This window comes from Diplotaxodon limnothrissa, linkage group LG4, assembly GCF_057381915.1.
Source record: "Diplotaxodon limnothrissa isolate DT_005_m linkage group LG4, D_limnothrissa_male_GT1.1, whole genome shotgun sequence".
Classification (NCBI taxonomy): Eukaryota; Metazoa; Chordata; class Actinopteri; order Cichliformes; family Cichlidae; genus Diplotaxodon; species Diplotaxodon limnothrissa.
The window spans coordinates 27,065,660-27,093,544 of record NC_140599.1 but is presented as its reverse complement, the minus strand read 5'-3'; the positions used below and the strand labels follow the sequence as shown (position 1 = coordinate 27,093,544).

General features: G+C 39.5%; 1 protein-coding gene across 2 annotated transcripts in view; it reads right to left on the bottom strand.

The window, feature by feature from the left end:
- The window catches only part of stat5a (signal transducer and activator of transcription 5a), a 50,859-nt gene that overhangs the window by 769 nt on the left and 22,205 nt on the right, over positions 1–27,885 (bottom strand). The window contains exons 2-18 of one of the 2 annotated variants that reach the window (XM_085351781.1): positions 18,188–18,244; positions 15,319–15,462; positions 15,005–15,161; positions 13,777–13,866; positions 11,872–12,046; positions 11,109–11,239; positions 9,993–10,144; positions 9,412–9,567; positions 4,807–4,986; positions 3,615–3,702; positions 2,987–3,109; positions 2,595–2,687; positions 1,977–2,183; positions 982–1,076; positions 709–851; positions 405–560; positions 225–276 (exon numbers count right to left, since the gene is read on the bottom strand). In XM_085351781.1, coding sequence (XP_085207907.1) covers positions 225–276; positions 405–560; positions 709–851; positions 982–1,076; positions 1,977–2,183; positions 2,595–2,687; positions 2,987–3,109; positions 3,615–3,702; positions 4,807–4,986; positions 9,412–9,567; positions 9,993–10,144; positions 11,109–11,239; positions 11,872–12,046; positions 13,777–13,866; positions 15,005–15,161; positions 15,319–15,446 — 2,126 coding nt within the window. In that variant the 5' untranslated portion in view covers positions 15,447–15,462; positions 18,188–18,244. The remainder of the gene's footprint in view (positions 1–224; positions 277–404; positions 561–708; positions 852–981; positions 1,077–1,976; positions 2,184–2,594; positions 2,688–2,986; positions 3,110–3,614; positions 3,703–4,806; positions 4,987–9,411; positions 9,568–9,992; positions 10,145–11,108; positions 11,240–11,871; positions 12,047–13,776; positions 13,867–15,004; positions 15,162–15,318; positions 15,463–18,187; positions 18,245–27,885) is intronic. The other variant, XM_085351779.1, reaches the window with a different exon arrangement.

Below are 27,885 nucleotides of genomic sequence, written 5' to 3'. Positions count from 1 at the left end.
GAAGACGAGCTCGCGCAGGAACCCAGGCCGCGCTTAATTGGCCTCCTCCAACTGTAACAGCTAGCTAATAGCTGATCTGAATTCATGGCCCAGTATTTTGTGATTAACTCTAAATTGTGCTTTACAGAATAAAATGCTGGGTGGATGACAACGAGAAAAGAATGGAGAGGAAACGGTGATGGAAGGACACGAGAAAAAGAGAGAACAGGAAGCCGGACACTTACTCAGGCACAACTTGTTTGATCTGTGGTTTCACGTAACCGTCAACTGCTTTAGCTTTGAAACAGACAAGCACAGGCAGACAGAATAAGTAATGGCTCGATGTGATCATCATTCAGTAATGAAGGCTTCGCAGCTGTGAGATTCAAATTTGAAAGTAACAGTGTGCTCAGAAGGACGCTTACAGAGAGGCGGAGTGTAGTATTTGGAGAAAACCTCATCCTTGGGTCTGTCAGGGTAGAGGAATAGAAGGTGGTTGAGATCACTAATGCGGTCAGCCAGAGAGCGAATGGTAAAGTCTTTGGTTGTGTAGGGCATAAGGTTCCAAACCATTCTTTCACCTGCGAAAAAAAACAGCAACAAAAGAAAAACTGAATGGGATTCCTTTATTTCTCTGTGGCTTCTGTGCTTGTTAGAAAGAGGCCCGTCTGATGAACGGTGTGGTTTAAAAAACAAAAATGGAGAAATTTTGTGTTTTGCATGCTTTACCTGCTTTGTTAGGATTTTCTGCCACCCAGGCAATTGTAATTCCTCCAATTTCAGAATCACTAAAGCGCAGGAGGAAGGTACCGTTGGGTTTAGACATGAGCATATCCTGAGCTTGCTGCTTGTTCACAAAGCCCAGGATGGCTCTAAAAATAGAGGAAGAGAGACATTAATAAAAAAAAATTAAAAAAATAAAATATAAATTGTGCCTCGTTCTTGTCCCTCCTCATTTTGAATCTTTTGAAACTGAACAAAAACCCTCAGCAGTTTCCTTACCCATCATTCCAGTGTGGTTTCAGATGCTTTTTTGTGAGTTCCATCACACCATCAAACCACTGCCAAAATGTGAAGTTCCTCCCTGGCAAGCTTTCCTGTAAAGGGGCATAGTTTGGGGAAATTTTTTTTAAAAAACACATGAAAAACAAACAAACAAAAAAAAAACCCCAGACTGAACTGACAACTGTTAAAATGTTTTTAGATGACCCAATTCAGTCTATAATAATGAAAATCTCAACCGCTGACAGTAATCACAGTTCTCTTTATGATTTTAAAATTTGTGCAGCTGTACACGTCTCTGGGTAAAGTTCTGCATATTTCTATAACCTATACTTACATCTCTGGAGTGATTAAAACTTAATGTTCCTGTAATCTAATAAGACCCGTGGCCTGTGGTGAATCTGAGTGCATTTTCTGAATCACAAGCTACTTAGAAGCAGAAAATGAGGCTTTCAGCATTTTTTTTTCCTGTGCGGATAAACAAGCCCATTAAACCGACCTACACTTAGGTGGGTAAGTATTTGGACAATGACACAATTTTTGTCATATTACCACTGTGCACCAGCACAGTAGGTTTTAGATAAAACAATCAAGATTTGACTGAAGTCTTTCATGTTGAATTAAAGGAGTTTAACAAAACATATTGCATTAACTAATTAGGAAGTACAGCAATTTTGATATATAGTCGCTCATTTTCAGAGGTTCAGTTATATCAGAGATAAATTTATTAAACCCCTTGAACTGCTGCAAATGGAGCAAGAAATATTTCTATGTATGAATAACAGCGCAATAGTAAATCCTTTCATGAAGAACAAGTATGTGGTTCAAATGACTAACTGAACTTTGCCTGCAGGCGTTTTAAAAATGCATGAAGTGCAGCACGACAGAAATCTATACTTTCAAGCTAAAACAGATATATGGAATACTCTTCATAAAAGCTGTGTGCATGTATAGAGACGAACAGGATCATGAGTAAGAAAGAGGCCGTTTCTAACCCTGTTAAACTGTGACCAGGTCATAGTCATGCTCCGGTAGTCATCAGGGTTGTTGCTGGAGCTGCTGAAGGCTTTTTGAGCCAGAAATACCAAGTTCTCCTCCGACAGACCTCGATTACTTTGCACCTCTGCCTTGTACTTCATGTTGATGACCTCACACAGCTGAGGCCAAAGCACCTTATCTGGCACGAGGAAAGGCACCCGGCCCTGCAACACACGAAGAAAACGGCAAAGAATTTTCACTCACATCACACAGACACAAAATATAAGTGACACACACGTTATGCCTTTGCATAAACATTTTTTTTTTAAAGAAAAAAAAATTTAATATTTAATAATTGCATTAAAAACCTAAATTTAAAACAGATTTAAACATGCATTTGTGTTTCAGTTCCGGGCTGCACGTGTTACATTACATCTAAAGAACTAGCAATTATTTTGTAAGAGCTAAACTATTTAAACATGTGCACACTTCAGAAATATTTGATTCAAGGCCTTTCTCAGTTAACGCAGTACTTCTGCATTAGGATACAAAAATATCACTAAGCTGAATAATTATTTAATGCTTGTTCCAGGAAGGTTTGCATTGCATGCAATATCTCTGAAACATTTACGTACCGGCTCTGCAAAAGCGTTGTCCCACAATACAGTTGCAGTGGCATTATTGTCTTGGCTACCATGAACAATCACCACTACAGGAAGTGATAATGTCTGTTCAGAGAAAGAAAGGAGGAAATTGCAAAAGTAAATAATGCACTTACAGCACAATAAAACATTTCTTGCATTTCATACATTTTTTTTTAAACATGATAAAAACAACAGGGAAAAAGACAGAAGGAACAAGTGGGAGTACTCGAGCCAGATTCTTACTTGCAGCATGTGCATGCACGCACACACATGCATATATATATATATATATATATATATATATATATATATATATAGTTTTTTTTTAAGTGTGATTTAAAGTATAGTGTTTTTTATTCATTAATTTGCCTACATCCTCTTACCTTCACTTGAAAGACAAGCTCATTGCTTCCAACACTAAACTGGGACTCAAACAGAATGGTGAATTTCTCTTCTGTGACAGATTCTGCTCCTCGTCTGTCCGATCGCTTGATCCTCTTTAAAGACTGCATGATAAATGATGTGCAAGAACAAATGGTATGTATTAACTACGCAGTTAGGCTTATAAGCGTCACACACAGTCAGTACATGCATGCAGATTATCGGGATCATATGTGAATAATCCTTGGAGGGCTCTGGAGATTGTTGCTAACAACATTAGTGACGAAGAGAACTTCACTGAAGCTGCAGGCCGATCCTCCAAAGGACTACTGTTCACAATTTTAATCCAAGGGAAAAAATGCTATATGGGACATAATGATTGGCAATTACTTCCCTTATATAAGCGGCTGAGCAACTCTCCTGTATAAACCCAAGACAATCACATATTTACCTGTTTCGGGTATAGTGCAGCAAAAGAAGGCAAATAGCAAGGCGCTATTATTTTAGATTAAATGTTAAGAGACTTTTTGTATAGAAGGAACAATGGCAATACTACTTCAGCTTTATGGTTTTTTTTTATTTTTATTTTTTACATGGAAATAATAATCTTCACTAATAGCTCATACTTACCATGTTCCTGAAGTGGGCGCTCAGAGTGCCCGTAGTCTGGTGGTACTCCATCACACAGTTATTGTTAAGAATTTCACCACTGCTATCACTGAAACACAGAGACAATAAAGTTAGATGTTATCTACAAATGCATGTTTACACAGCAGGAGCTTTTTGTTTTGTATGGAGGGAGTGGTTGGTAGGTGTGTGTGTGTAGGGGGGGTATTGCGTGCATAATTGGCAGGTTTAACTACCACCATTAGTCTTCTCTAAACACTAAACACAAGTATGGCAGGTTCAGGGCTGTTTTCTTGTTGTCTTTCCTTGTAGCCTGCATGTTTTTATTTCTTCCTGGAAATTAGTGGGTGGAGACAACCTGGATAGAAACCACACCTGAGCAAGTTGGGCTCAGGAGACTATTAAGCTGCCTAGCAAGACCATCTTGCTCACTTTCTATCTCTTCGATTTCCTCACTAACCGGCGGAGCTATGTCGTGCTTTTTGGTTTTACATTCATTCACTACTCACTTCCTCAGACACTGCCTACATACTAAATTACTGACATGCGCACACTGCTGGTTTGTTGAATTGGTTTGTTAAATGCAGTTACGGTACAAAACGCTTAGCATTACTAGACTACACTTCATGTGGCGTCCCTCTTTAGTCACATGCTTTTGAGCGAGACGTTGTGGCAGAAGTCTCTCGACAAGTGGTTTAGATGAGACGCAGCAGATGTATGTAGATTTGCTCTGTAGATTTTGCTAAGATGTAGCCGCTCAGCCACTTTCCCACTAGCTGCCTGGCAGACCTACAGTCTTGTAAGGTTTCTATTAGTTAGGAGGAATGTGGAACGAGGCTGTGGAACAGGCTAAATGCGGATTCTGTGTCCACACCATAGATTCCTCTTAGACATTGTTCAAGTTCCAGCCATGTTTCTGTGGTGAGGTCTCGGAACACACTAGGCCAGAGTTCACCATGGGATCTCGTAATCTCGGAAGAAAACCAAACCGCTTATCTTAATTGCGCTATGGTAACTTATTGCAGTGTTATCTCTCTCTCTGTCAAGGAAGATGGAATGCGAAAAGTTGAGCGTTTAAAAAAAAGGGGATGTATGTATATGCTGTATGAATGGGTGAATGAAGCATGTTGTATAAAGCTCTTTGAGTGACCAGCAGAAAAGCACTAGTCCATTTGCACCAATGCACCAAACTTACTTTCTTGTGTTTTCATTTTTCAAGAGGGCCTTGGCTTGCTGTTCACTGATGATGGTAGCTTTGACTTGTGGGGGATTCATGTGTACGTTCAGCTTGCCTCCCACTAGAAGGCGCACTGTAGCGGCAAACTTAGTTTGGGTTTTAAGGACCTGTGGAGGTTGTTTCTCAATGATGAATGTGCTGTGGATAGAAGAGTGACAGTTAGAGTGTGACAAATGTCTTTATCATCAGATACCTACTGCCACTATATGCACATCTTAAAGCGACATCCAACCACCCGTCCATTTAATTAACGGGTTGTCAAATAACAGCTCTGGTAGTATGTATCAGTGTCACATGAACAACCAACAGTGTACGTGAGGAAATCTTGGGGTTTGCAAATATGTCAGTGTCAAATTCCATCTGTTCCAAGCAAAAGCAAAATAGATCAGTATCATTGTTGTTTAGTGAACTTTAGTACAGCTGCACAGGTTATTGCAGATTATAAGCTCTACTTCGGTCTTAAATTGTTGCTGAGTATTTGCAGCTTCAACTGAAACAATTGTTTAGGAAACAGTTAACTTTCCATTCCAGTTGTGCAGGTTATGTACACAATTTTCAACTGTGGATTTTTTAAGCTTTTTGCTTTCGTTCTGTAGAAAGAAGACTGACAACTTTGAGAATGTGCACTAAAAAGTCACTTGTCCTATAACTAAGCTTATAGTCTACTCACTGAAACTGTTTCAATAAAAGATAAAACAGGCTTAAAGCATAAAAAAAGACAGCATGAATGATTTATGATGTAAAACATGTTAAAAGTATTTGGTGTTGAATGTTGCAAACTCTGTCCTAAAAATGAAACTTCACAAGGTGAAAATGACCTTATTTGTAACTGTTCCCACTAATAGAGGTCAACAACAGGTCTCTTATGAAATTATTCTTTTGCTTTTACTGTCTGTTGTGTGATTGGCCCAATAACACAACCTAATGATTACTTTGAGCTGAGAAGCAACTTAAAAGCAAACGCACCCTACTTAAGCTGCATGACCATGAACTTGTAATATGTTTTTAATAGCCAAGACAGCGTATTTTGACACATGCGAGGAAGTAGTGTAGGCCTTGGAAAGGTTGCCAGTCCATCACAGGGTTAACAGAGAGACCGGTAAGCATTAAGAGTCACATCCACACCTGCTGCCAGTTAACCTACAAGCATAGGGCTGTTCGATATAACGATATATATCGGATGATGATATAAAAACATCTATCGTTTCATTTTACGCTATCGTTTGTTTCGTGGTGTCGCAAAATAAACTGTTTACGGCAATATTTTTTCATCGTTCTGATGGTCACTGCAGTGGTTATATTAATTTCTTAAAGTTCTCTCTTTCTCTTATATGTAAATAACCACACTACTGACGGACAAGCGCCTGTTTTATGCGTTGTCGTTAGCAACAACGACGGGAACACCTTCGCGTGTCCGCTTGTTTATGTTCCACGTAAACCTTTCACAATAAAGCTCAAGATCCTGTTGAGACTTTTCAAAATAAACTGAATCACGTGAAAGAGCAGATTATTTATGGATGAGAAGTAAAGAAGAGCCGCCAGGTGCTAAAAAATAAACCTTAGACTCAAACGTTAGAACAGGCAACCCGCAGCACGCCGTGTAATAAATACAAAGAAAACAGCATTACAACTTATGTCTAAAAATGTATAGTTTCGTGCATCGGTTAAAACACTTGACTCCGGGTAAAGGACGTGCAGCTGGAAACACTTCACGCAAGTCGAGCTGCCCGAGATTCACAGAATTTACAGAAAATGTTAAATATTATTTTTTTGTGATTTATATCGTTATTATCGTTTATATCGGACGATAGAATTCTTATATCGGGATATGAGATTTTGGTCATATCGCACAGCCCTATACAAGCATATCTTTAGACTGTGGGAAACTGTGAGAAACACTTAAGCATGCAGAGAAAAGAAGGGACGAAGAACATGCGAACTATGCAAACGAGTCAATGATCTAAAGCTAGAAAGACTGGTATCGCTGTAGTTTAGTGAACTTTAGTGAAAGGCAGAGTTGAACAAATATTAGGAGATCAGTAACCTCACTGCAGCAGAACCTGTTATGTATGTGCACTCTACGGCATTAATTGTTTAAGGAAAAAGTTTTAAGCATATAAAGCATGGAGCATGTTTTATGATAGGGTAATGATGGGGTAATGTTCAGCGAACTGTTTTGTTTTGTTAATAAAAACTCCAAACTCTTTATGCTCTAATGACCTGCAGGCTTGAGAACATTAACCTTTCAAAATGACCTTTATTGCTGCCTTGCGCACTATTTGAAGGTCATGTAAGTAATCGCTTTCAAGTTAACCGACAGGGTTAACAATTACTTTCTTCTTAAAGAGTTGGTGCTTCTTTTGTATGGCGGTGTAGCCGTTTTCTGATTTCCACATTAACATTAAAGAGACCAAGAAGTGAGATAACAGCAGAATCAGCGTAATGATTAATCCTGCAGGCTCAGAGGAAGCTTGAAAGCAAACAAATACTGCTGAACTAAGTGGTTATGAGAAGACCGCACTTTGCAATTGCCAGTGTGAAACCTCCCGGGGCTCCTAGGGAGTAAAGATAGGAGGAAACATAATCTGCATTTATATTGTGCTTGATAGCTGTGCATTACTGTCTTGTTTCAGACTTGTCTGTGGCCAGTCAAAAATCGTTGTGACAATGACATGACTTCTTAGTGGGTTATGGGTCCCTGCAGGGAATCTACTAGGAAAGCGAGAGAGGACACTGTCACAAACTTCAGAATACTTCTTGTTCAGAGATGCTGGATGACTAAAAGATACTGGCATATGTGCATTTGGGGCTTAAACTAATGGACTAAAACAAGTTCCCTGTGCACTTCCTTCCCTTTAAGCTCTCGAACACTGTATGCTTTTTGTTTCTGCATATCTGTATAGTTGCATTCTTTGTCTCTGGGTTCGTACGTATTTCATGAAATCTAAAACGCAAATGCTCAGTGCATTGCTTTCACACTCATTATTCTGTATTACATAAAGTCAAATCCTAAATTTAATCTAACTTTTAAGGTATAATCCCCATAGGTTACAGTAACTGAAACCCCACTTTTTGACTTTTGTTTATGCAGTTTAATACAGTGTACAGTGTACTTGTCTATGTGGGAGTGTGGGAGTCATTATTGGGGGCAGTTAGCCAAAGTCCATAATGGAAAATTCCCTTTACCACCCAGACTCTAGCACTATGGATCGAGGTTATTGTAATATCTGATATTGGTAACAGCTATGCAGCTTAAATTGTGCAAGGGCTACCCTGAGAAAAGAGGTATTGATGGTGGATTATTGATGTCTACAGTTACCAGTGCTATGTGTATTAATGTACCTCCACACTATTGCATTATCGGATACCATAGAACAGTCCATCCACCTATTCACTTTTCACTATTTAACTGGTTGCAGTAATCTAATCTAAGCAGAGATGCTAAGACACCCCTCCCTTCAGCCACCGCCTCCTCCTCTTCAGAGACATTTACGTTCCAGCTCTCTACAGCATGTTTTGTGTTTGCCCTGGGATCCCCTCCTAGTGGGGCATGCCCAAAATACCTCAAAAAGAGGGTATCTAGAAGACATGTCTGACATATCTGAGGGCAGCCCAAACACCCCTTGAAGGAAAGTTATGTGTGTCACTACCAATAGCTTGTGGCCATAGGTCAGGGAAGGAAAGCAGACTGTCCAGCAAAGCTTTGCCTTCTGCTCAGCTCGCTTTACCACAACAGGCCGCGGCAGCATCAGGATTATAGCTTAAGTACAAGGTAAAGAGCTCTCATGTTTGCTTTAACACTCACACAATAAGTGTAAGAGAGAGACAAGAAAACCCAAACTTTAACAAAATTTTTGCATGTGGATTGAATTACATTATTTGATGGATAATTTTGAATGTGGGAGTAATTTCATTTTACAAATAGATGACATCTCTCACTCTATTGACCACAATACCAGTTGCACAAGTAGACCTGCCCTTTCATTGCCCTTTTTGCACTCAGTAACCTGAGTGCAAAAAAGGCAATTCCTCAATGTGCAAAAAAGATCCACCCACCGCCTACACTGGCCTACACTCACAAAATAAATTAAAGTTGTAGATAAGATTAATGTGCCATTTATGACCCCTCATTGATGTTCCCTCAGTGTTCGTATTTGAGTATGCAGAGTGGAGATTTATGGGTATTCAACAAATGCAGACGTGATTGCATAAAGTCCAAAAAATATCACATAGCCTGAGTGTAAACATGCCGTGTAGTCGTTTAATGCTGCCTGGTTAAAAATCCGACTTGAGCAGACAGAGATCATATGTATGGTTTTTAACACTTCAGAGCTCTGTAATGGCTACTGTCTTCTTCACGGCTGGAGTTAAGGACCAACAGCAAGACAAACACGAACAAGAGCTGCGCACATTAGTGGTTCCACATATTTCTAACATATTCCCCCCCAACCCCCCGACTCCTAGTGAGCTGCACAGCTCTACATAAAACCTGCAGACAACACATAAGCATGCCAGGTGCTGCAGCCTTTGATGTGTAGAAAAACTTGAAACACACAAACACACCTGGTGACCAGTGTTGAAATGATATCTGTGATAGTACTGTTGAGTTCGTTGAGGAGCTCTTCAATAGGTCCAGGGATAGGCAGCTGCTGTCTGAGATGCTCGGCCCTCCGAATCTGTTGCCTGTTTTGCCAAATCGTTTCCGCGAGCTTCTCACACCTGGCACCAATCCAGCCACGCATCCACAAGAAAGACACACAAGTAAGAATAACACTTGAAGATCAACACGACCAGTGCCAGAAATATTATATTTCACCATTACTTATTTTAATTTGAGCTCCTGAAAGCTGAGCTCAGCTATATTAGACAGAATTTAAGTAGCTGACACTACTAAAACTTTCAGATCTGGCTGAATAAGTGAGGCCTTTAAAAATGTAAAGGGCTCACAGCCAGGGATCCCTGACGGTGGGTTAAAGCAAAAAATAGAAAATATGTAAGACAGCCTATGCCTGCCAATAACCTTTGAAAAAACCCCACACAGGACCACTCCAAAGCAAGCTTTTAAACCTGTGACCTTTTGCCTTGTGAGAGAGTCTAGTTACTGTGATCTTGGTGGGAGGTAGAGCGAAAAAAAAGCAACTCACCAGGACTGAAGGATGTCCAGGCCTCCCTCCGGCGGTCCCCCATTGCCTGCCAGTTGTTGCCGTCTCTTCCACTGGATCAGCTCGTCATCCAGAATGATGGTCTGCTGCTTCCTCAACAGCTGCAGTGTTTTCTGGTGCTTCTCTGCCAGGTCCTGCACACAAGCAAGCAAGACACATGTACTTCACCAGAACCAAGTTTTGGTCAAATGTTTCTGTGAATCTGTGTGTGGGCTACAAATTTGTGCGTCATTGAAGTAAACCGTGGTTATGGAGAGACTCTTTTCCTCATTTGGTGACCTCTACCTCACTCTTACTTTTGCCACCTCAGTATATATGTCAATAAAAATGTGGTTTGACGACTATTAAAAGAGTTTCTAAGTTTTTCCAAGTATACCTGCATATGCAGAGACCATGCTCACTTAATTCTGATGCAAACTGAGTCATTTTATGCTATAAACAGGCCCGAAATATGAGAGAAATGGCTCAGTTCAGAAAAAAGCATCAAGGGTTACTCCTATTACGCTTTTAAAAGGGGTAAAGACTTAACTTAGGGAGTGTAATGTTTGCAACTACCACAAAAGCTGCAGAGAACAGTTGCTCATTCTCCATGTCCGTCTGGATGTGACTGCCTCGAAACAAGGTGCGGTCACAAAACTTTACAGGGTTGTAACTAAAATCAAAGTGATGGCCGATTTCACTGCGGGTGTAGTGTTACCTACATATACCATACTTTATTTACTTAAAGTCAAAAAGCAAACGCGGGACCAGCTTTGTGTGTGTATGTGTGTGACAGTCATCATGATAAAATGTCTGGGAGACAACAGCTGTAGCAGCAACTACCACAAAGTTGGCTTCAACCTCTTTGCCAGGTGTTTATATGTCTGTCTGTGGAGAGATTTTATCAGCTGTCCAAGATTTTCTGTACAGTTTAAAATCAAAACCAAGGCCCAGTTCAAGGATGGGTGTAATCTGGCAACTGCACTGGCACTGCAGTGATATGATCTCATTCCACAATGTGGTCTAGTTAATTTTATCTTTATGGAGTGTAATTTACACATTGATACACACACACACACACACACATGAACGAAATAAGTAAGTGCAAGTATGTCTCACCAGTCTGTATTTCTGTAGTGTGTTGGCCTCTCTCGTCAGCCATGCCTCCACAGTGTTTTTCTTGCTCAGAAGGGCAGGCTCTCGTAGCTGGCGGTCAGCAGGGGGCAGTGTGGCCAGGCTGGCCAGTTGAGCTGAAGATGGGAGACAAGTTAAAGACAGAGGGAGTAGAAGAGAAGCAGTAACAATTTCTAACCTGTGCACATGCAATATTCATGTCCCATCCGAGGAATAATGATTTACTCAGGAAAACCCCCTCCTCCCCCTCCTGCATAGCTCAGATATTAAAAAAGATCGATGCTTTCTGTCTGACACATGGAGCACTCGTGAAAAATCTGTAGTGTTACAGAAGCTGTCAGTTTCCCGCTGTTAATCTACATGTCTCAACACAAAATTCAGATAGCTGTATGAAGAATTATCTTTTATATTTAATTTGAACAGTGACATGTGGCACACAACAGACTAAGTGAGACTGATTAACCAAAAAGGGAGCAGCATAATTGGAAAAAAAAAAAAGATCTATTTTAAGCAAGTTGCTCACCAAACAAACAGTAGATAAACTAGAGTTTGTTTCTTGATTCAACAAGGAATTAAAATGGTACAGCAGCAAATCTAAATGACTAACAACAGTTAGAAACATTAATTATATGTTTTTTGGTATTTGCAGTAGGTATAAGTTAAGTTTGTGAAAACTGCATTAGTACAAACACTGATTCTGTCATTATGGTCGTGCAGCGCTAAGGAGATGCAAGCCCTCTGGTCTCACCCTGAATGCGCATGCTTTCTTGGTACTGGATGATGAAGTACTCCTGGTTGTGCTGGAGCTTGCGGAGATCGTTCTCAGTGTCTTGGGTCAGCAGGCGAAGCTCCTCAAAAGCCTGGTTGATCTGTTGGTATTTCTGAGACATGCTGTCCATCATTCCACCCACTGGAGAGTTTGACTGTCAATTACAAAATATGAGATTGAGAGACCAGCAAACAGAGACAGACAGCTACTGAACCAAAACTAACATGATGCACTGACTGATGGCTAGACCCCAGCACCTGCACTATTTAACTGTAAAAATTCTCTGGGAACACAAGGATAGTGTCAACGGTGCAGGTTGATAAGGAAAAAATGTATTTGCATCCTCAGGAAGAGTGCAAGGTCACCACAATTTGAAAAAGTGCATTACTGTACCTAAAGGTTCAGACTGAACGGGCCAAAATTAACTCCACTAACAGAAAAGGCATGTTGTGACTGAAAATCAATTCACCACAGGAGTTCAAGGAAGATGTCTTACGCACGGCTGGCTTTATGGTTTTATAACTCACTGCAAGTTATAAAAGTGAGAAATATCTGACTTTCCTGTATATTGCATTGTTAAAGTAGGGAAATAGAAATGGTTTGGTTTTACAAGGCCATTTTAAAGCATGACTGTATTGGCTGTGGTACGATATCACATTTATAATGTTCGAATACAATGAACTCAGGAGATCCTCTAGGATAAACAAATACAGGAAACAGAATAGTTATCCACTTTCCGAATCAGCCACCATTATGTAGTTTGTGTTTTGCGGGCTATGAAGCCACAGGTGTGTTTGTGTGTCTGCTGTTCTGATTTCTTTGGTTTTTCCATACTTTTCACACTTACATATTTCAGATCATTAAACAAATTTTAATATTAGTCAAAGACAACCTGAGTAAATTAAAAAACACATCCCTTTGAAAGAATTCTGGACCACTCATCTTTGCAGAATTGTTTTAATTCAGCCACATTAGAGGGTTTTAAAGCATGAATGGTTTGCTCGCTTTGAACTGAAGCCTTTAAGCATAAATCTAAATGGATTTAAGTCAGCAAAGCTTCCCTAGACCATCACACTACCACCACCATGTTTTACTGTCGGTATGACGGTTCAACTTTTGTCTCGTCAGTCCCAAAAGTCTTGAGGATCATCAAAGTGTGTTTTGGCAAATGTGAGATGAGCCTTTGTGTTCTTTCTGGTCAACAGTAATTTTTCTCTTTCTAACTCTCCCATGGATGCCACTTTTGCACAGTCTCTTTCTTATTGTTGAATCATGAACGCTGACCCTGAGGCAAGCGAGGCCTGCAGCTCTTTAGTTGTTGTACTTGGTTCTTTTGTGAGCTCCTGGCCCTATATGAACCCTATGGATGAGTCCCAAAGCGCTCTTCGAGTAACTTTGTTAGGTCGGCCTTTCCCATGAAGGTTCACCACTGTTCCAATTTTTCTCCATTTGTGGATAATGGGTCTCACTGTGGTTCACTGGAATCCCAAAGCCTCAGAAATGGCTTTGCGACCCTTTCCAGGCTGATAGATTTCAATGACTTTGTTTCTCAGCTGTTCTCATGTTTCTTGAGATTGTGGCAAGATGTGTCAGCTTTCCAAAGAAAAAAAAGCAGTTAATCACAGTTAAATCGTGATTTTACAAGCTGGGGGTGGGGTTATTTTGCCATAGGGTCACGAAGAGTTTGGTTAACTCCCTTGATAAATAAAATCTTCATTTAAAAAACTGGATTTTGTATTTTTCTTTGTCTAATATTAAAATAGGCTCGACGATCTGAAAATATAAGTGTAACAAACTGGAATGTGGCAAATACTTTTTCACATATACACTCAGAAATTATTTATTTTTATACATGTTCGATGCACAAACACGAATCCCACTTACGTTTGTAGCCTCTCGGACGAGCCTCTGCTCTGTGTAAAGGATGTGTTTGATACATCGGACCAGCTCCAGAGGACAGCGGTCATACGTGCTCTGAAAGACAAGGAGCACATGAGCTGTGTTAAGGCCTGTTAGCTCTTGACGAGTAGAGCGGCTTCTGCACACAGGGCTCGCCAATTTAGTAGAATCAAAGGTTCTGGAGCTAACACTGCAGACACACCAAAACCTATTAAGTTAATGAGCACACTTCATATAGGTCCATGACTCATTAGTATACGCCTAGTTAAGTGGTTTGTCTGTTACAGTGTAACAAAATCTTGTTTCAGTTTAAAACTGCGGGTGATACTCTTGTTGTTTCCTGTTTTAAGTGAAGGAATTAAGTTTCAAGTTGAATTGCTTTCACTTCATACCGCACAGAAAGAGAGAAATCATTCACAGTAGCTATATATCTGCATTTTTTTGACTTTTGCAGGAAAGAGAGGAACCCAAGTGACACATTTAACATGTCACTCTCAACTACACGAATACACGTGTGCTCAGCGCCATAAACTGGGAAACAGTGTGGTAGGAATTCAGGACTGCAGTGTGATGTGCGCAGCCTGCCCCATTCTCCCTGTTTTTCCTCGTGGTCTCAGGGAGGGGAGAAAACAAACAGAAGAACAGATCTGTGAAGAGGGAGTTCGATCATAAATAGCAGAGCTGGCTAGCTACTGAGGCCCTCGCTCGAGCCGTCCTGTTGTTTTCCTCTCAGTGGATACAACCTGTTCTTAAAACATTTTGTGCAACATGTGCTCTTTCTGAGAACTACAGTAAGGGAGGCAGTTAAGCTGAACAGCTGTGACTTCTAATCACATCAATCACATCATTTTGTGACATTGTAAACAATTTTATGCTCTTCTTAAAACAGTGCTACAGTCTGGGTAGGTGTAATACTGAGATTTAGTACGTTTTGTTTTTATTATTCATTCAGAGTTGCTTTTGAATGCCTTGTTTTTGACATTCCCAGTACTTGGAGTACCAGTACTTTCCATTCCTTATTTCTGTAGCCACAGATGATCAAATCAGGGTCTGACAAACAAGCCACAGCTGATACACATGTACCCGCTGCAAATCAAAGCCAAGCAACTCTAAATAAAACACAACAGCTATTGCTTAATAGCTATTGCCAGGTAACCAAGCACTAAATGGGAACTATATTAAGAATGCAGCGGCGTTCGAATAAAAGCCTCACCTTGAGCTGGTTGGCATAGTGTCCCAGTTTGATTTTAAGAAGGAAACCATCCTCCCCAACCTGGTGCTCAGCCTTGTTCTGCAACTCTTGTATAAGACTGTCCAGTAAGCGTTTGGCCTTAAACTCCTCCTGTGGGTTCTCCAGGTCTATGGCATCCCTAACACACACGCACACACATGCACACACACACAAACACACACGATAAATTGTAAGATGTTGAACAGAACAAATCAAAATGTTACAAAAATAGGATTAGGATTTTTTTTTTAACATCCTTTACATTCTCTGGTCACACGTGCATCAAATAAACTCACCAGAGCTGGCTCTCTATCCACTGGGACAGATAATGTCGCACCTCAATTGGAAAGTGCTGACCGTACAGAGATTGCATCTGGTGGAGGGCATCTCCTTGCAGTTGTTGGGCCTGGATCCACACCGCCATCTTCAACACCCTTAAGCTGAAAAAGGGGAGAATTCTTAATTAGAGTGCAGGGAACATATGTTACACATAAACTGAAAACAGTAACTAAAGGGATGTAAAGTGGTGAGAAAAAGATCATTTCAGGTCACTTCGGATCAACTTATGAAACTTTCGCTTTCATTTTACTATTTGCCAAGTGTCTCACCTTTACAAAGACTGCAGAAATCAGCACAACAACCATAGCTTGTCAAGAATATGAAGGGTGGTGAGTTTTGGGGGTTTTTTTGTTTTTGTTTTGTTTTTAAAAAAGGAAGAAAAAAAACCAGCTAAAGTATGAGGAATGATACAAACAACATGTTTATTTGGCATAAACCTAAAAACCTTTCATTAACTAGCATGACACAATTAAAAGGAATAAAAGCCACTTTATGAAGCCATTTAAAGTATAGTGTAATATTACACAGATAGAAAGTTACAAACATTTATGGAAAAAATTCATCTTTCAATTCAGGTGTTTAATCCCAGCTGGTAATGTTCTGCAAAAGCACAGAAGACATCCCAGACACCACATGTAAAATAACTTGTTATAACTTAATATTTATAATTTTTTCCACCGAGTGGTAATTGGATTCAGCTGCAGTAGTAATTAGTCCAGGCTATTTTACATGGATTTTACTCTGCACATCTTTTCCCATCTTCTGCCACACACATGAAAACACGCCACAAACACTTGTAACCTGCTGTAAAATTGTGCACGAGAAGAATGCCTCCAGAAGTGTTGTTCTGATCATTTTAATCCTTGAGAAAGATATTTTTTAATATCGGGGATACAAGCTGCGTTTGTCGGACGTAAGCTGGGATACAATGTGGGTTTAGCAGCTTTACAAAGGTTTTAAATGTACTGGGGAAAGAACATCACTTAAGTGAAGTATTTAACATTTTCCCAAAAGAGTCAGTCATACAGATAAAAATAGTTTTAATGGTAAATAAATGACTAAAACACTTCTATCTTCTTATACCTTGATTAAGTCCGCTTTACGAAGTGACTAATACACATGTCTCTGTTTTCCTTCTACGACTGAAGATCCAGGTCACTTGCCCGGCCCGCTTGGGTCGCTTTCTCCTTCACTGAACATGTTGAGGACTTAAACATGCTCCTCTGTGGAGCCAACAACTCCACACTGAGGGTTATGGCTTGGTTGAGAGGGCTTTGTATTGGGTCACTGCTGCTTGTTTCCAGTCAGCACACCCACTCACCCTTCTCAAAACTGGCACAGTCACTGTCAGTAAAAGACTGAGAGATATGAGTACGCGGGAAGTTTGTGGTGTATGTGTGTGAGTGTTTGCGTGTGCATGTGTGTATTTGTAGGTGCCTGTGGTGTCAGTGGTTCTGCTTGACAGTACATGTATAGTTTTTATATCCACGTACATGTAATTGATACTACACATTGCATCAAAAAACAAAAAAACAAAAACAAAAGGAAAAAATGTTCATCCTCTTCTTTGTCATTGCTCTTTTTTGTTCCATTGTAGCTTATGTCTCTGTCACATATCTTGTCCACGTTATACCGATTGAAGAGCTTTTTTTTTTACCTTGTTAGTCTGCACTCCCTCATAAAGAACATGTGAAAACATGCGTTTTGCTACAGATAAAGCATAATAACGGTAGCCATTTCAATGCACAAAAATATCCCATGACTTCCACAAGTGACCTCTTGTCATCTGTACAAGAAAACATGTGTCAATTAGACAATGAATTAACTTGATTAAGAAACAAAACAAAACAAAAACCCGACTCAAAAGCCTTTTCCTGTGCATGTGGATGTCATAAATGCCTAATAGCTGGGCTCACATGCATGCTTGCTAACTGACTATATGTCTTTGTAGACCAAGGTGAAATAGGGTCAAAAAGGTAATTCCACTCAATCTGTCGACACAATCTGGCGACACAAAGCCTATTCTACTGTTCCTGTGCTCTTATGGTTCTCATTGTGTCCTAGAGTTCACCTGCTGACCTTTACAGCTATATTTTCAAAATAAGCAAAATTTATAAAAAAAATAAAATAAAAGCATTATAAGCATTTTTTGCATGTTAAATGTCAAGAAACTATTCTCCGATTGCCTGTGTGAAAGAAAACTACAAGCACACAAAAAGCATAAAGACTGATTTTTGAAAAGACAGTCAAGTGCTTTTTAAATGAATAACCTACACATGTTATCTGTAAAGGAATCAGCAGAGAGCATCAGCCCAAAACTGCAAATCAGCTGATTGGAGGAGGAGCCGACAGGAAGAGCACAAAACTTTTCTACCACCTCTTTCTGTGACACCCATCGTGGGTGTAGGACTTTCTTTCTACACCAACCTGTATTTCACAAACATATAAATAGACCAATGCTGAACATAATGGGAGCTGCAGCTTAAAAGAGTGTTTGCTGTGCTGTCAGAAGACAGTGGGACAAACTGGTGTTTTAGTGTGTTCAACAGATCTTTAAAGACATGGCTGCAAACAGGGTTTGACAACCAGTAGCACCTCAGTTCTCATCTCCAAGAAAAAGTGAAATGCTCCCAAGCAACAGCTTTACTTTGACCTCAATATACAAACATCCTGGCGTGAACCTTAAATATACTGTAAAAGCAAGTCAGCCGTTCTGCCTTTGCCATTTTCTTCCATGTACAGGAAGCTCACTGTAACATGTCACTGCTATTTCATCACCAACCTCACTTTGGCTTCAAGTAATTAAATAAATAAAATCCACCTTACCTTCAGCTCTGTGTTACCATGTAAGAGCAGGAAACTCTAAAAAGGAGCACCACAAACCTGAGACAGACAGAAAGAGAGAGAGAGACAGAGAATGAAAGAAAGAAAGAGACAGAGACCAAAAGGAGGAAGTGAGTCAAACTTGGGCGCTTCTGAGGAAGCTCTCTTTTTTTCACAAGGACAAGAGCTTTAACAAAAAGCATGAAAAAGGGAAAGTCCACTGAACAGATTTGACTTTATTCCAGATGAACTGGACATGTCAACATAATAGCATAATTTTTGAACATTCTTCCCAAGCCTGAAAGGTTCTTTCACTATGTGGGGATTTTGAAGCTGATGCATTTAAAAAGACAAAAAACAACAGTGTTGCCAGAAATCAGATTTAGAGAGAATTAAGAGAGGTTCAATTCCCTAAATGATTACTACAAAAAAAGAAGAAGAAGAAGAAAACTAGAGTTCATTGCAACTTTATAACCACAGCAGTACATAAAGGCGCTAGAAAATACTACGTTTGTAAAACACGACAAAATGCAGAGCATAAATTAGCATCACCTGCTAACAGAAGAGCGTCATTCAACGGGTGCTGCGTGTAAACAACAACACAGCTTGTTTGGCACGGTTGTCACTACAGGGATACGGCTGAATCCAGTCTACTTGAATATCTGAAAGATTTTGGTGAGCAAAACACATTTGGCTCACATTCTAAAACAAATTGTCAGAATATGAACCACATCCTTAATGAATTTGAAAAATTATATACAGTATAATTTACTAAAACATCCAGTCTGCAAGTTATTGATAACAATAATTAACAATAATAGTTACCACAGAGTAAAACCACAGTCGAAACAGCTCTTTTAAAGTAAGATTTTGAGTAGTCATGCTTCAAACCTGAACCAATGGGAGGCTCTATAAATGTTCACTCAGGTTTCATTTAAATGGCTGAAAAATGTCAGTTGCTTTATCTAAACTACCACCTAAAGGCCATGCCTTTCATCCATTAATATGTAAAAACACATCAAATCATGACGACTGAGACAACTACCACTGGTTGTACCCTGAAGAAGCAAAACATCAGGACGCCACATGTTGGCTCTAGACAAAAATGTGACATCTTTATTTTACAGTCTGGATTAAGTCTTCTTCTTAGCTCCTCTGCACTCCTGCCTTTCTTTCTTCAAGCTCACTGCCATTAATGCCTTAAAAAGTTGCTTCCACTTGAGGCGTGTAGGCAAAACGCTGTCTCTCTCAAAGCAGAAGCTTCAATCAAACCGTTTCATCTCAAGGCTTTGTCTAGAATATTTCAACTCGTCACTGCATATAGGAAACTTGTCACTTGACTCATCACCTCTGCAGCTCTGCTTGTAATGTGCATCTTTTCACATACAGCGCACACTGATGGTGTTGTGACTCAAATTAAAGTAAACTTACTGAAACCTCTGCAAGACTGTAAGGCCAGCTGAAAGTTAGAGTGGAGAAAAATGTCACTTAGAAATCCTTCCGTGATTTGTTATTAAAGAATCACATGTTAATACCAGCAGTGGCTTGACGTCATAAATTACCCACAGCCATAACGGACAAAAATCACTATGCAGCAAGAGAGACTAAAGTGCTGTTTATACCACCAGAGAGGTTTACTGAAGCAGTTACTGCAGATTATTATCGTAGCTCAAAATGATCCTTATACTTAATGTCCTCTAATGTGTTTCTCTTCCCATAACAGAAACTATGAAGCACTTTTGGCTTGGTTTTCTGGAAACAGTAGTACTAATTGAGAGAAAAAGCCTTTGGAATTGATACAAAAGGATAATATCTCAGTTGGATGACTCACACGTTTTTATATCGTTTCAGAAAACAAGGAAGGGCAAAATATAATCCAGATAAATAGGAAAAAAGTTCTGACAAACACAGCATTTGCAAAATAAAATGTTTTAGTTCCTTGTGCCTGTTGGCTGGTCTAAAACTTAATTTGCAGTTTTTATTTGAACTGCAAAAGTGTTCCTGCTGCTTATCTGTAGTCTTTGTTTATGAGAATAAAGAAGCAAACGCACAAATGCACTTGACTTTTGCCTTCGCTCATCCATCAAAGATTATCAGTTGCCAGTCTCTTTTATTTGTACTGTCATTCTTTTGGAAAAGAAGGATAACCTTTGCTCCATCTTCAAAGCCATTCTCACAGTCACTCAAGCTTTTTGTTGTCCAATATAAATTTACTGCAAACTGTACTGCCAGTAAATTTTTTCCTGTGCTTCTCTCATATTCGCTCTCTGACGCACACGCAAAACGGAAAAAAAAGAAAAGCAGTTCGACTAATTCAATCCAACGCCACACCAACACCAGCCTCTCATTTCACTGATTAATTGGAAATTAAATACATTAGTTATTTCCGACATCCACGGTTTGCTTCTGCTCTCTAAGATACCAAACAAAATGCAACTGGACGGCAAGTTAAGTAAAAACCCCCCCAACTATATTCACACATTACTGGCAAACACACAATGAACAACTTCACCCGCTGTGCAGATTCAATGCAAATTTATGAGCTCAGAACGCCTGGATACAAATCCAAGCGAAGAGGTTCCAGCTAGCATTGCACAACGGCTAAAAACAAATAAATCAAATCCCTTTCTTAAACCAGCTGCACAAGGTTCTCGATAATGCCCCACAAAGGGCAAAAACAACATAATGAGGAGGACTGCTTTATTCCCACTTCTTCTGATTACAGGTGAATTGAAACAGCCACTGAACATTTGTTGTCTTAAAAGCAAATTAGCAGGCTCTGTCCAATCAATATATGTCACAGATATTAATGCCAGTCACACAAAGTGCTAAAGTGGACTGCTAAATCCTTGGAGGAGACTGACTTCTAAGCAGGGGGAAGCTTCAAAGTATCCCTACCACTCAACGAGCTCTTAAAAAAAGTCTCGATTATAGGACAAATCAACAAAAAAGAAATACAGCTAAACCCTCACAGAGTGTTCTCCCAGGGATATGCAGCGCCCAGAAAGCTCTGAGCTTCAAAATAGAGAAAAGCTCTGCGTGTACTCTCTGCGTATGTGTGAAAAGATACCAAACAATCCAAATAACAGACATCCTTCTCTGCTGACACGGTCCGATTAATTTCGCTTGTGAGCCAAGGTGCACTAGATTCCAGCTTTCAGGGAACATAAACAACACTACAACTCCCGCTTGCACTGGCCCTGAAACATCATCTGTGTGTTTGATGTCCTCTTTCAGCCCGTCACAGTCACACCAGGGTTTTACAGAGTTACAAACGGATGGGTTTAAAGCTCTGCTCAGAGGTTTTGGGGTCTCGAAATAAACTGGCACGTTAATTCAATGAACTCGTGTCACCCACTCTTTCCTCTGAGGAAAAATTACCATTCATTAACGTCAGCACTTCCTGTAAGGAAACCGAAGTGCCACCCACCATTCAGAGCAGTCTTACCTTGAGAATACAAAACAGAAAGGAAACACGGCAACAACATGTCATGTAACACTGCGAGTACTTTGAATGTCTTTTGGGGGACACGAGTGTTAATCCGGCATGAATACTGCTAACCGCTATTTGACAAAATATGCAGAGGCTTTTCTCATTGATAGATGCATTTCTTCTTATAAGCAGAAGCAGCTCCTATTCACTTAACGCAGTGTAAAATGATGAAAACAACCTGTTTGAAGACAAGTTATAGATTCAAATCCAGCACTTTTTGCATTACCAAAATATTCCACATAGTTTATATATTATTTAAATGATAATAAATAGCTGTTAGAACACGAGGAAAGGCTGATTTGTCTCATCACTAAAGAAAAATATCCAAGCTGCCTTTAAATATGGCTTTAAAAGTGTAAACACTGTTTGTGAAGGTCGTGAATGCTCAGAATAAAATACTCTTTAAGGATTAAGGAACAAAGAAATCTGTCAAAAGCATTTGCTCGCACTTTCTGCGTGTTTACCCAGCATTCCTTCTGCACGTCTTATTTATTTATTTATTTATCTATCGTTTCACTGCATCTCCTTTATTTTTTTTAACTTTATGCTAAATTAAAAGCTTTTGTAGTTCACAGTACAGACTTTACAGACATGTGTGAAGCACTATCATTGACTGGTTCAACCGACCAGCTGCCTCGTGATAACCTTTCTAATGCGATTATCAACAATACTCACATGATGTTTATTTACTTATTTTTCATTTTACACATGCTAATTTCATAAAGTGAGTTATGAGATCAATGCTTCTTGAAAGCTGGTATTCAGATCTTAATCTTAGCGGTAAAACTGGTCGCTAAGGTCTGGATGAACTTTCAGAAAGAATTAGCAATTATTCAACAAACAAACCATGATCTGAACTGAATATCTGTTTGTACTAAAGCATGACTGCTGGGCCGCTTACCAGTTGTTTAATACTTAAACCAGATCATATTTATTAGTTTCAACTGAGTTCATGAGTCTGAACCAGCTGCTGTTGACAGTCAGGAGATTAAATATATAGATTTTTCCCTTATTCTCATGCAAACTGTTAGTTTGACGTATATTCTACCCTTCAGGCTTTAAATGCTGTGTTCTACTAGAAAGAGTTCTGGAAAGTATTTAGTATGGCAGTAACATGGCACTCTCCTTTAAAACATCTATTGGCACAAAAGGTATATATATATTTTAAGTCTTGAACCATCCCTCATTTCTTAATATTTTACTTTTAAGGAGCAAAAGTAATTATTACTTTCTTGTAATTATTTAAAGTGGTGCTGAACAAAAAAGTTATCCAGCATTTTTGAAGGTCTTTCAAAGGTTTCCTTAAGACACTGGCTGCTTTATTTTCATTTTTCATACTTGCCCTTGTACTTGACCATTTTCAGAGGAATTTTTTTTTCTTGTTGTTGTTTGTTAAGCCACTAGCCTGTGAATCAAGCATACAAAAAAGCACCTGATTCAAGGGATGAATCAGTGTTGTGTCCACACATGACAGACAACTGGGCAAAGAACCAACTTTGATTTTTTTTTAAAATTGGATCTTTAGGCTATTAACATAGTTTAAATGTTTTAGTTGAATCTATTAAAAAAAGCATCAAAGACAACACAGTTTGACAGGCATAAAATAGTATTTTTGGACAAACAAGGTGGTAGCCAAAGGGTTATTAGCTACAAACCTGGCATATCTTGGCATGGTATGAATGTGTCCTTAAAAATTTAAGGAAACAAGTGGAGGCTAAAAAAAAAGGCCTGGCATGCCTATAAAAACACTATCTGCAGCAGATGAGAAATATCTAAAAGTCATATCCTTAAGAAACGGAAAAAGAAAGAGCTGACACAAGACCTGAGAGATTCATCTGGCCCTTCAGTTAATCTGTCTACTGTTTACTAAGTCTCATCAAAAATGGTATCAGTGGAAGGCTGGACGTCATCCTTAAGGAAGGGAAACAGTAGAAAAGGCTGAGTTAAGCCAAATTACACAGAAACTGCATTGGAAATCACTGGCAACAAGTCTTACGGAGATTTGAAATTTTTGGGTCAAATTATTGTCAGTGTGTACAGAGAATGGTGGAGAGAGGAAAAGCTGAGTTCCTAGAGCCAAATGTAAAACATGGTGGAGGCTCTGTCATGGTTTAGTACTGCGTTTCAGTCAGTGGCGCTGGGGATCTTTTCAAAACTGATGGAAATATGACCACAAAAAATTACTGTCAGGATGTGATCAATCATGCATTATTATCTGGAGAACATTTGATTGACAGTGTCGATGCAATGCAGGAAAATAGGTGTAAATACCTGCACATATTCCCCATTTTCCTGCAATATCATAACGATAAAGAAAGAAGAGGTGGGTTAAGACTCTTGCACAGAACTGTAGATGTACAAATTTGTGATGTCTAAAATTAATACATAGCACAAATGCAGTCACAGTTGTGAAGAAGAAAAAAATAGTTTACAGCTCAGTTTAAAAATAATGATTTAACCCTCGGAGGCTTTAAGTCAAAAAAGGGTCCCTTTTTTGACTTAAAGCCTCCGAGGGTTAAAAATCATTTCTATCCTCGCTGGAACTGTTTTGTAGTTTTTAAGTTGTCAATTGTGCTGCTGAAACTGTCAAAAGTCAAAGTCTGAAGCATACCTGTTAAATACCTGTTCATAGAGGAGTACTTTTATTCTTTTACTTAGAAATTCTTTTTTAAATGCAGTTTTCAAAGAAACACGAAACAGAATAAAGACACACTTGATTCTAGAGGCTGCCCAAGGAGGAGAGCTATACAACAGCACTGCATACACATAACTTTATTTGTCAGGGTAAATAATAGAGGCCCCAAATAAACAACCAGCTTTAATGTTTGCTCTCTCCACCGTCTCTCGGCTATGCTTCCCATCCTCCATCCTTCTCCCTCCTTCTCCCCCACAGTCCAGCTGCTCCATCATAGAGACTCTGCGTTATAACACCCACTCTTAGCCAGCGGTTATAAATAACACGTCACAGTAAAACCGCATTGCCCATAACTGCGATCCAGTATTACATCCAGAAACACACGGCGGTATACATTTCCACAACTACTGTGGCCCAATATAAGAACTAAATCACCTTAACCAAACACGTCACCTGCAATAAAAAAGACAACAACAAAAAAGATCCTTCATGTCATCAGAGCAATGCTTTTGTGAAGCGGGGCAGGGCAAGAAGCAGGGCAGAAACATGGATCTATAAAGCAGCAAAAACTTGAAATGTGGCAGAGTGTAGAGCAGGAGTCAAGATGAAATCCATTATCTCAGCCAGACCAAACATCCTTATTACATTATTATCATGGATCTTGCCAGTTGTTCTCCTCCACGCAAACCCTTTAAGCCAGCCAAAGTGCAGCTCATCGGCATTTTCAGCTGACACACAACACGAATGCAGTCAAAGCTGTGAAGCACTTACGAGTCTCAAACATGTGACCACTTGAATTAATTCATAGGTAGTTTTTTAAAAACTGCAAATATTAATGCAGTGACCAGAAAGTGTGACCCATGTTATTATTTATTTTGATAGCTAGAATTTACATCAAATGCAAGCAATGAAAGTTTCTGTTTTGAAAAGAGGACAACACACACGTGTGTAGACACACACACAAACAGACATAGCCATATAGTGTAACGATTGCCTTAAAAATTGGTTTGGGGGTTGGGTCTGGGACCAATTTGTGGATGTGTAAAACATTTATCAAACACATAAAAGGGACTTTGCTGAGAGTAAAACAAATCTTTCTACTAATTCACAATGAAGACACAAAGTCAAAGAATAGAAAAGAAGACATGGGAAACTTATTGTCACAGAGAAGCGCATGACAAACAAATGTGCCAGCGGCTCACAGAGAGGGAATGGCGACTACAAGAGGATCCTTGTGCCGTCCAACCTGCCCTGAGGTACTGTTGCTATGCTCCAACCCACATCTCATCACGCTGTCAGCATAAGGGAGATCATTTATTAGCTCAGTCACGTGTTTTAGTTTGCAAGCGCTTGGATACTTTTGTCGGCTGATGACAGGACTCACGTTTGAATGCGGATAACTCTAATTAAATGCACCTCACATGACTCAATTAACCCTAAAAAAAGGATCACATTTGATGGCTAAATCACATTAGAAACTGAAGATTTCTGCCCTGCAGGCCTTTCCATCAACCACTACGTCAGAAGATCTTGTTGTTATTTCTTCGTGCGACAAGACCAGAGCTGAGCGTGTCTGCCACCCTCACTGGCATGAAGGCCAAAATAACCTAACGCCCTGCTAGCAACTATTCAAAACGTCCAGCAGAATAAGCTCATAAGAGTTCATCTGTGTGTATTTGTAAGCTTGTAAAGTCTCTAAGCTAATTAAGTTATCATGGTCTTGATTTTCTCCACTCTTAGCCAATAATCTGTTGTCACTCCTTCGCAGAAGCAACACAAAAACAAAGTTGTCAGGAACTGCTTTGGAACACACAGCACTACCTCGGAATTCACACAGACACTGAATGGTCTCAAATTTAAGAATTATAAGAGGTTAATTGAGAGAATTTTAGAATTTAAGTAAAACATTTTAATGGCACAGAATTGACTAATCAGACAAAGAAAACTGTGGTCCACTGACCGTTTCACAGTCATGTAGAAAAGATAATCTGAAAGCATGTATATTGAAGATTAGCACAAACATCAACTACTCGGGGCAAGTTAGAAGATGATGTGTACAAGTCTGCACAGCAGATGGACAGAAAAACCAAGAGAAATAAAGGATGCTGTGGTTTGGAAAAATGATAATATAGAAAATAAAAAATGTGCATTTAAAGAGCCACAACAGCTGTCTGCAGCTGCAGCATAATCTTTGGACTATATTAAAATATTGATAAAGAAGGAATTCAGGCTACATGCAGCATACCCTAATTATAATGCTCAGAATTTGAAACATAAAAAAATCCCACTAGTAACATTGCAAATGCCAAAACACAAACTAAAATTTGCACTGAAGCTCTACACAAAACCCGATCATCAACAATTTTTACGGATTTGTTGACTGTGAAGCGTCAGTCTCATGACGCAAATCTTAAAATACACACTTTCGTACTGAGCGGAAATATTTTCTTTTCTATTACAATCTAAAGAACACAGACACGCCCAGACATATTTTAATCTATGAGATCAAACGTAATTGCGTAGAGATAAAAGAGAAGCTTGCAAAAGCCCCCAGGTAGCAAGTTGCCCGTGGTGCTGAACTGGAGGCCTCGGGATGCCGCTGTGATGATGAGCCGCTACAACGAAAAAGAGAAGATAATCTCTGACAGGCATCATATAGCCATTTCACACAGGTGATCAATGCCCTGCAGGGTGTATTGTGTAGATGTTGTCAACACTCTGCAAACAGGATCAAGCAACCAGAAATCATTTGCTTCTTCAAAGTCTGGCAGTTTGAGCCCACCTCAGCCCTGCTTTATGAGGCCTTTGTTCTTTGACATTTTGGCAAACTGGGGAAAAAAACATTAAAACTATGCTGAAAATCACTAGATTATACTTGTATTTACTCCTATTGACTACTTACAATGCGATTTTTTTTTCATGGCTTACAGTTCAAACATCTCAGTTCTAAGTAATAAGGGATGAAACACATTTCTCCACATACATGACTGCACATGACTACAATTTTCAAAGCTTTAGGAAAATCCCCCCAATGATGCTCGTCCTTAAAGCAGACAAGGGCTCACTATTTTAAGTAACTAGAAGGTCATCTGCTGAGGCAGAAATGAAAAGTGAAAACTGTCATTCCCCCCACCCCCATATGGGGAGACCCACAGGGAGTCAGATCAAAGAAAACATGCTGGTGGTCTGAGATAACAACGTGCCCCAGAACTTTGAAGATGTTATCTTGTTTGAAGATAAACTTTCAATAGTTGACCTTTGTTAAGGATGGGCTGCCTTGGGACAGACATGATACATGGAAATAATGACATAGATTTTCAGAAATCCTCTCCAGTAAGAAAAAGATTTTTAATCCAATCCTAAAGCTATAATGGGATTTTCTGTTGCATAGTATATATCTTGCTCAAAAGCAAAGCAATAATGCTTTACAACTAGATATAAGACCGCATGTCTTGGTATGATGAAGAGGCTTGCAGTAGAGGTTTGCTCTTATGAAAAGTGCTACAGACATGTTTTTAGAAAGACTGCTTGTTAGAAAGAGGAGTACAATGGTTTGCTTGTCTGCAGACAGCT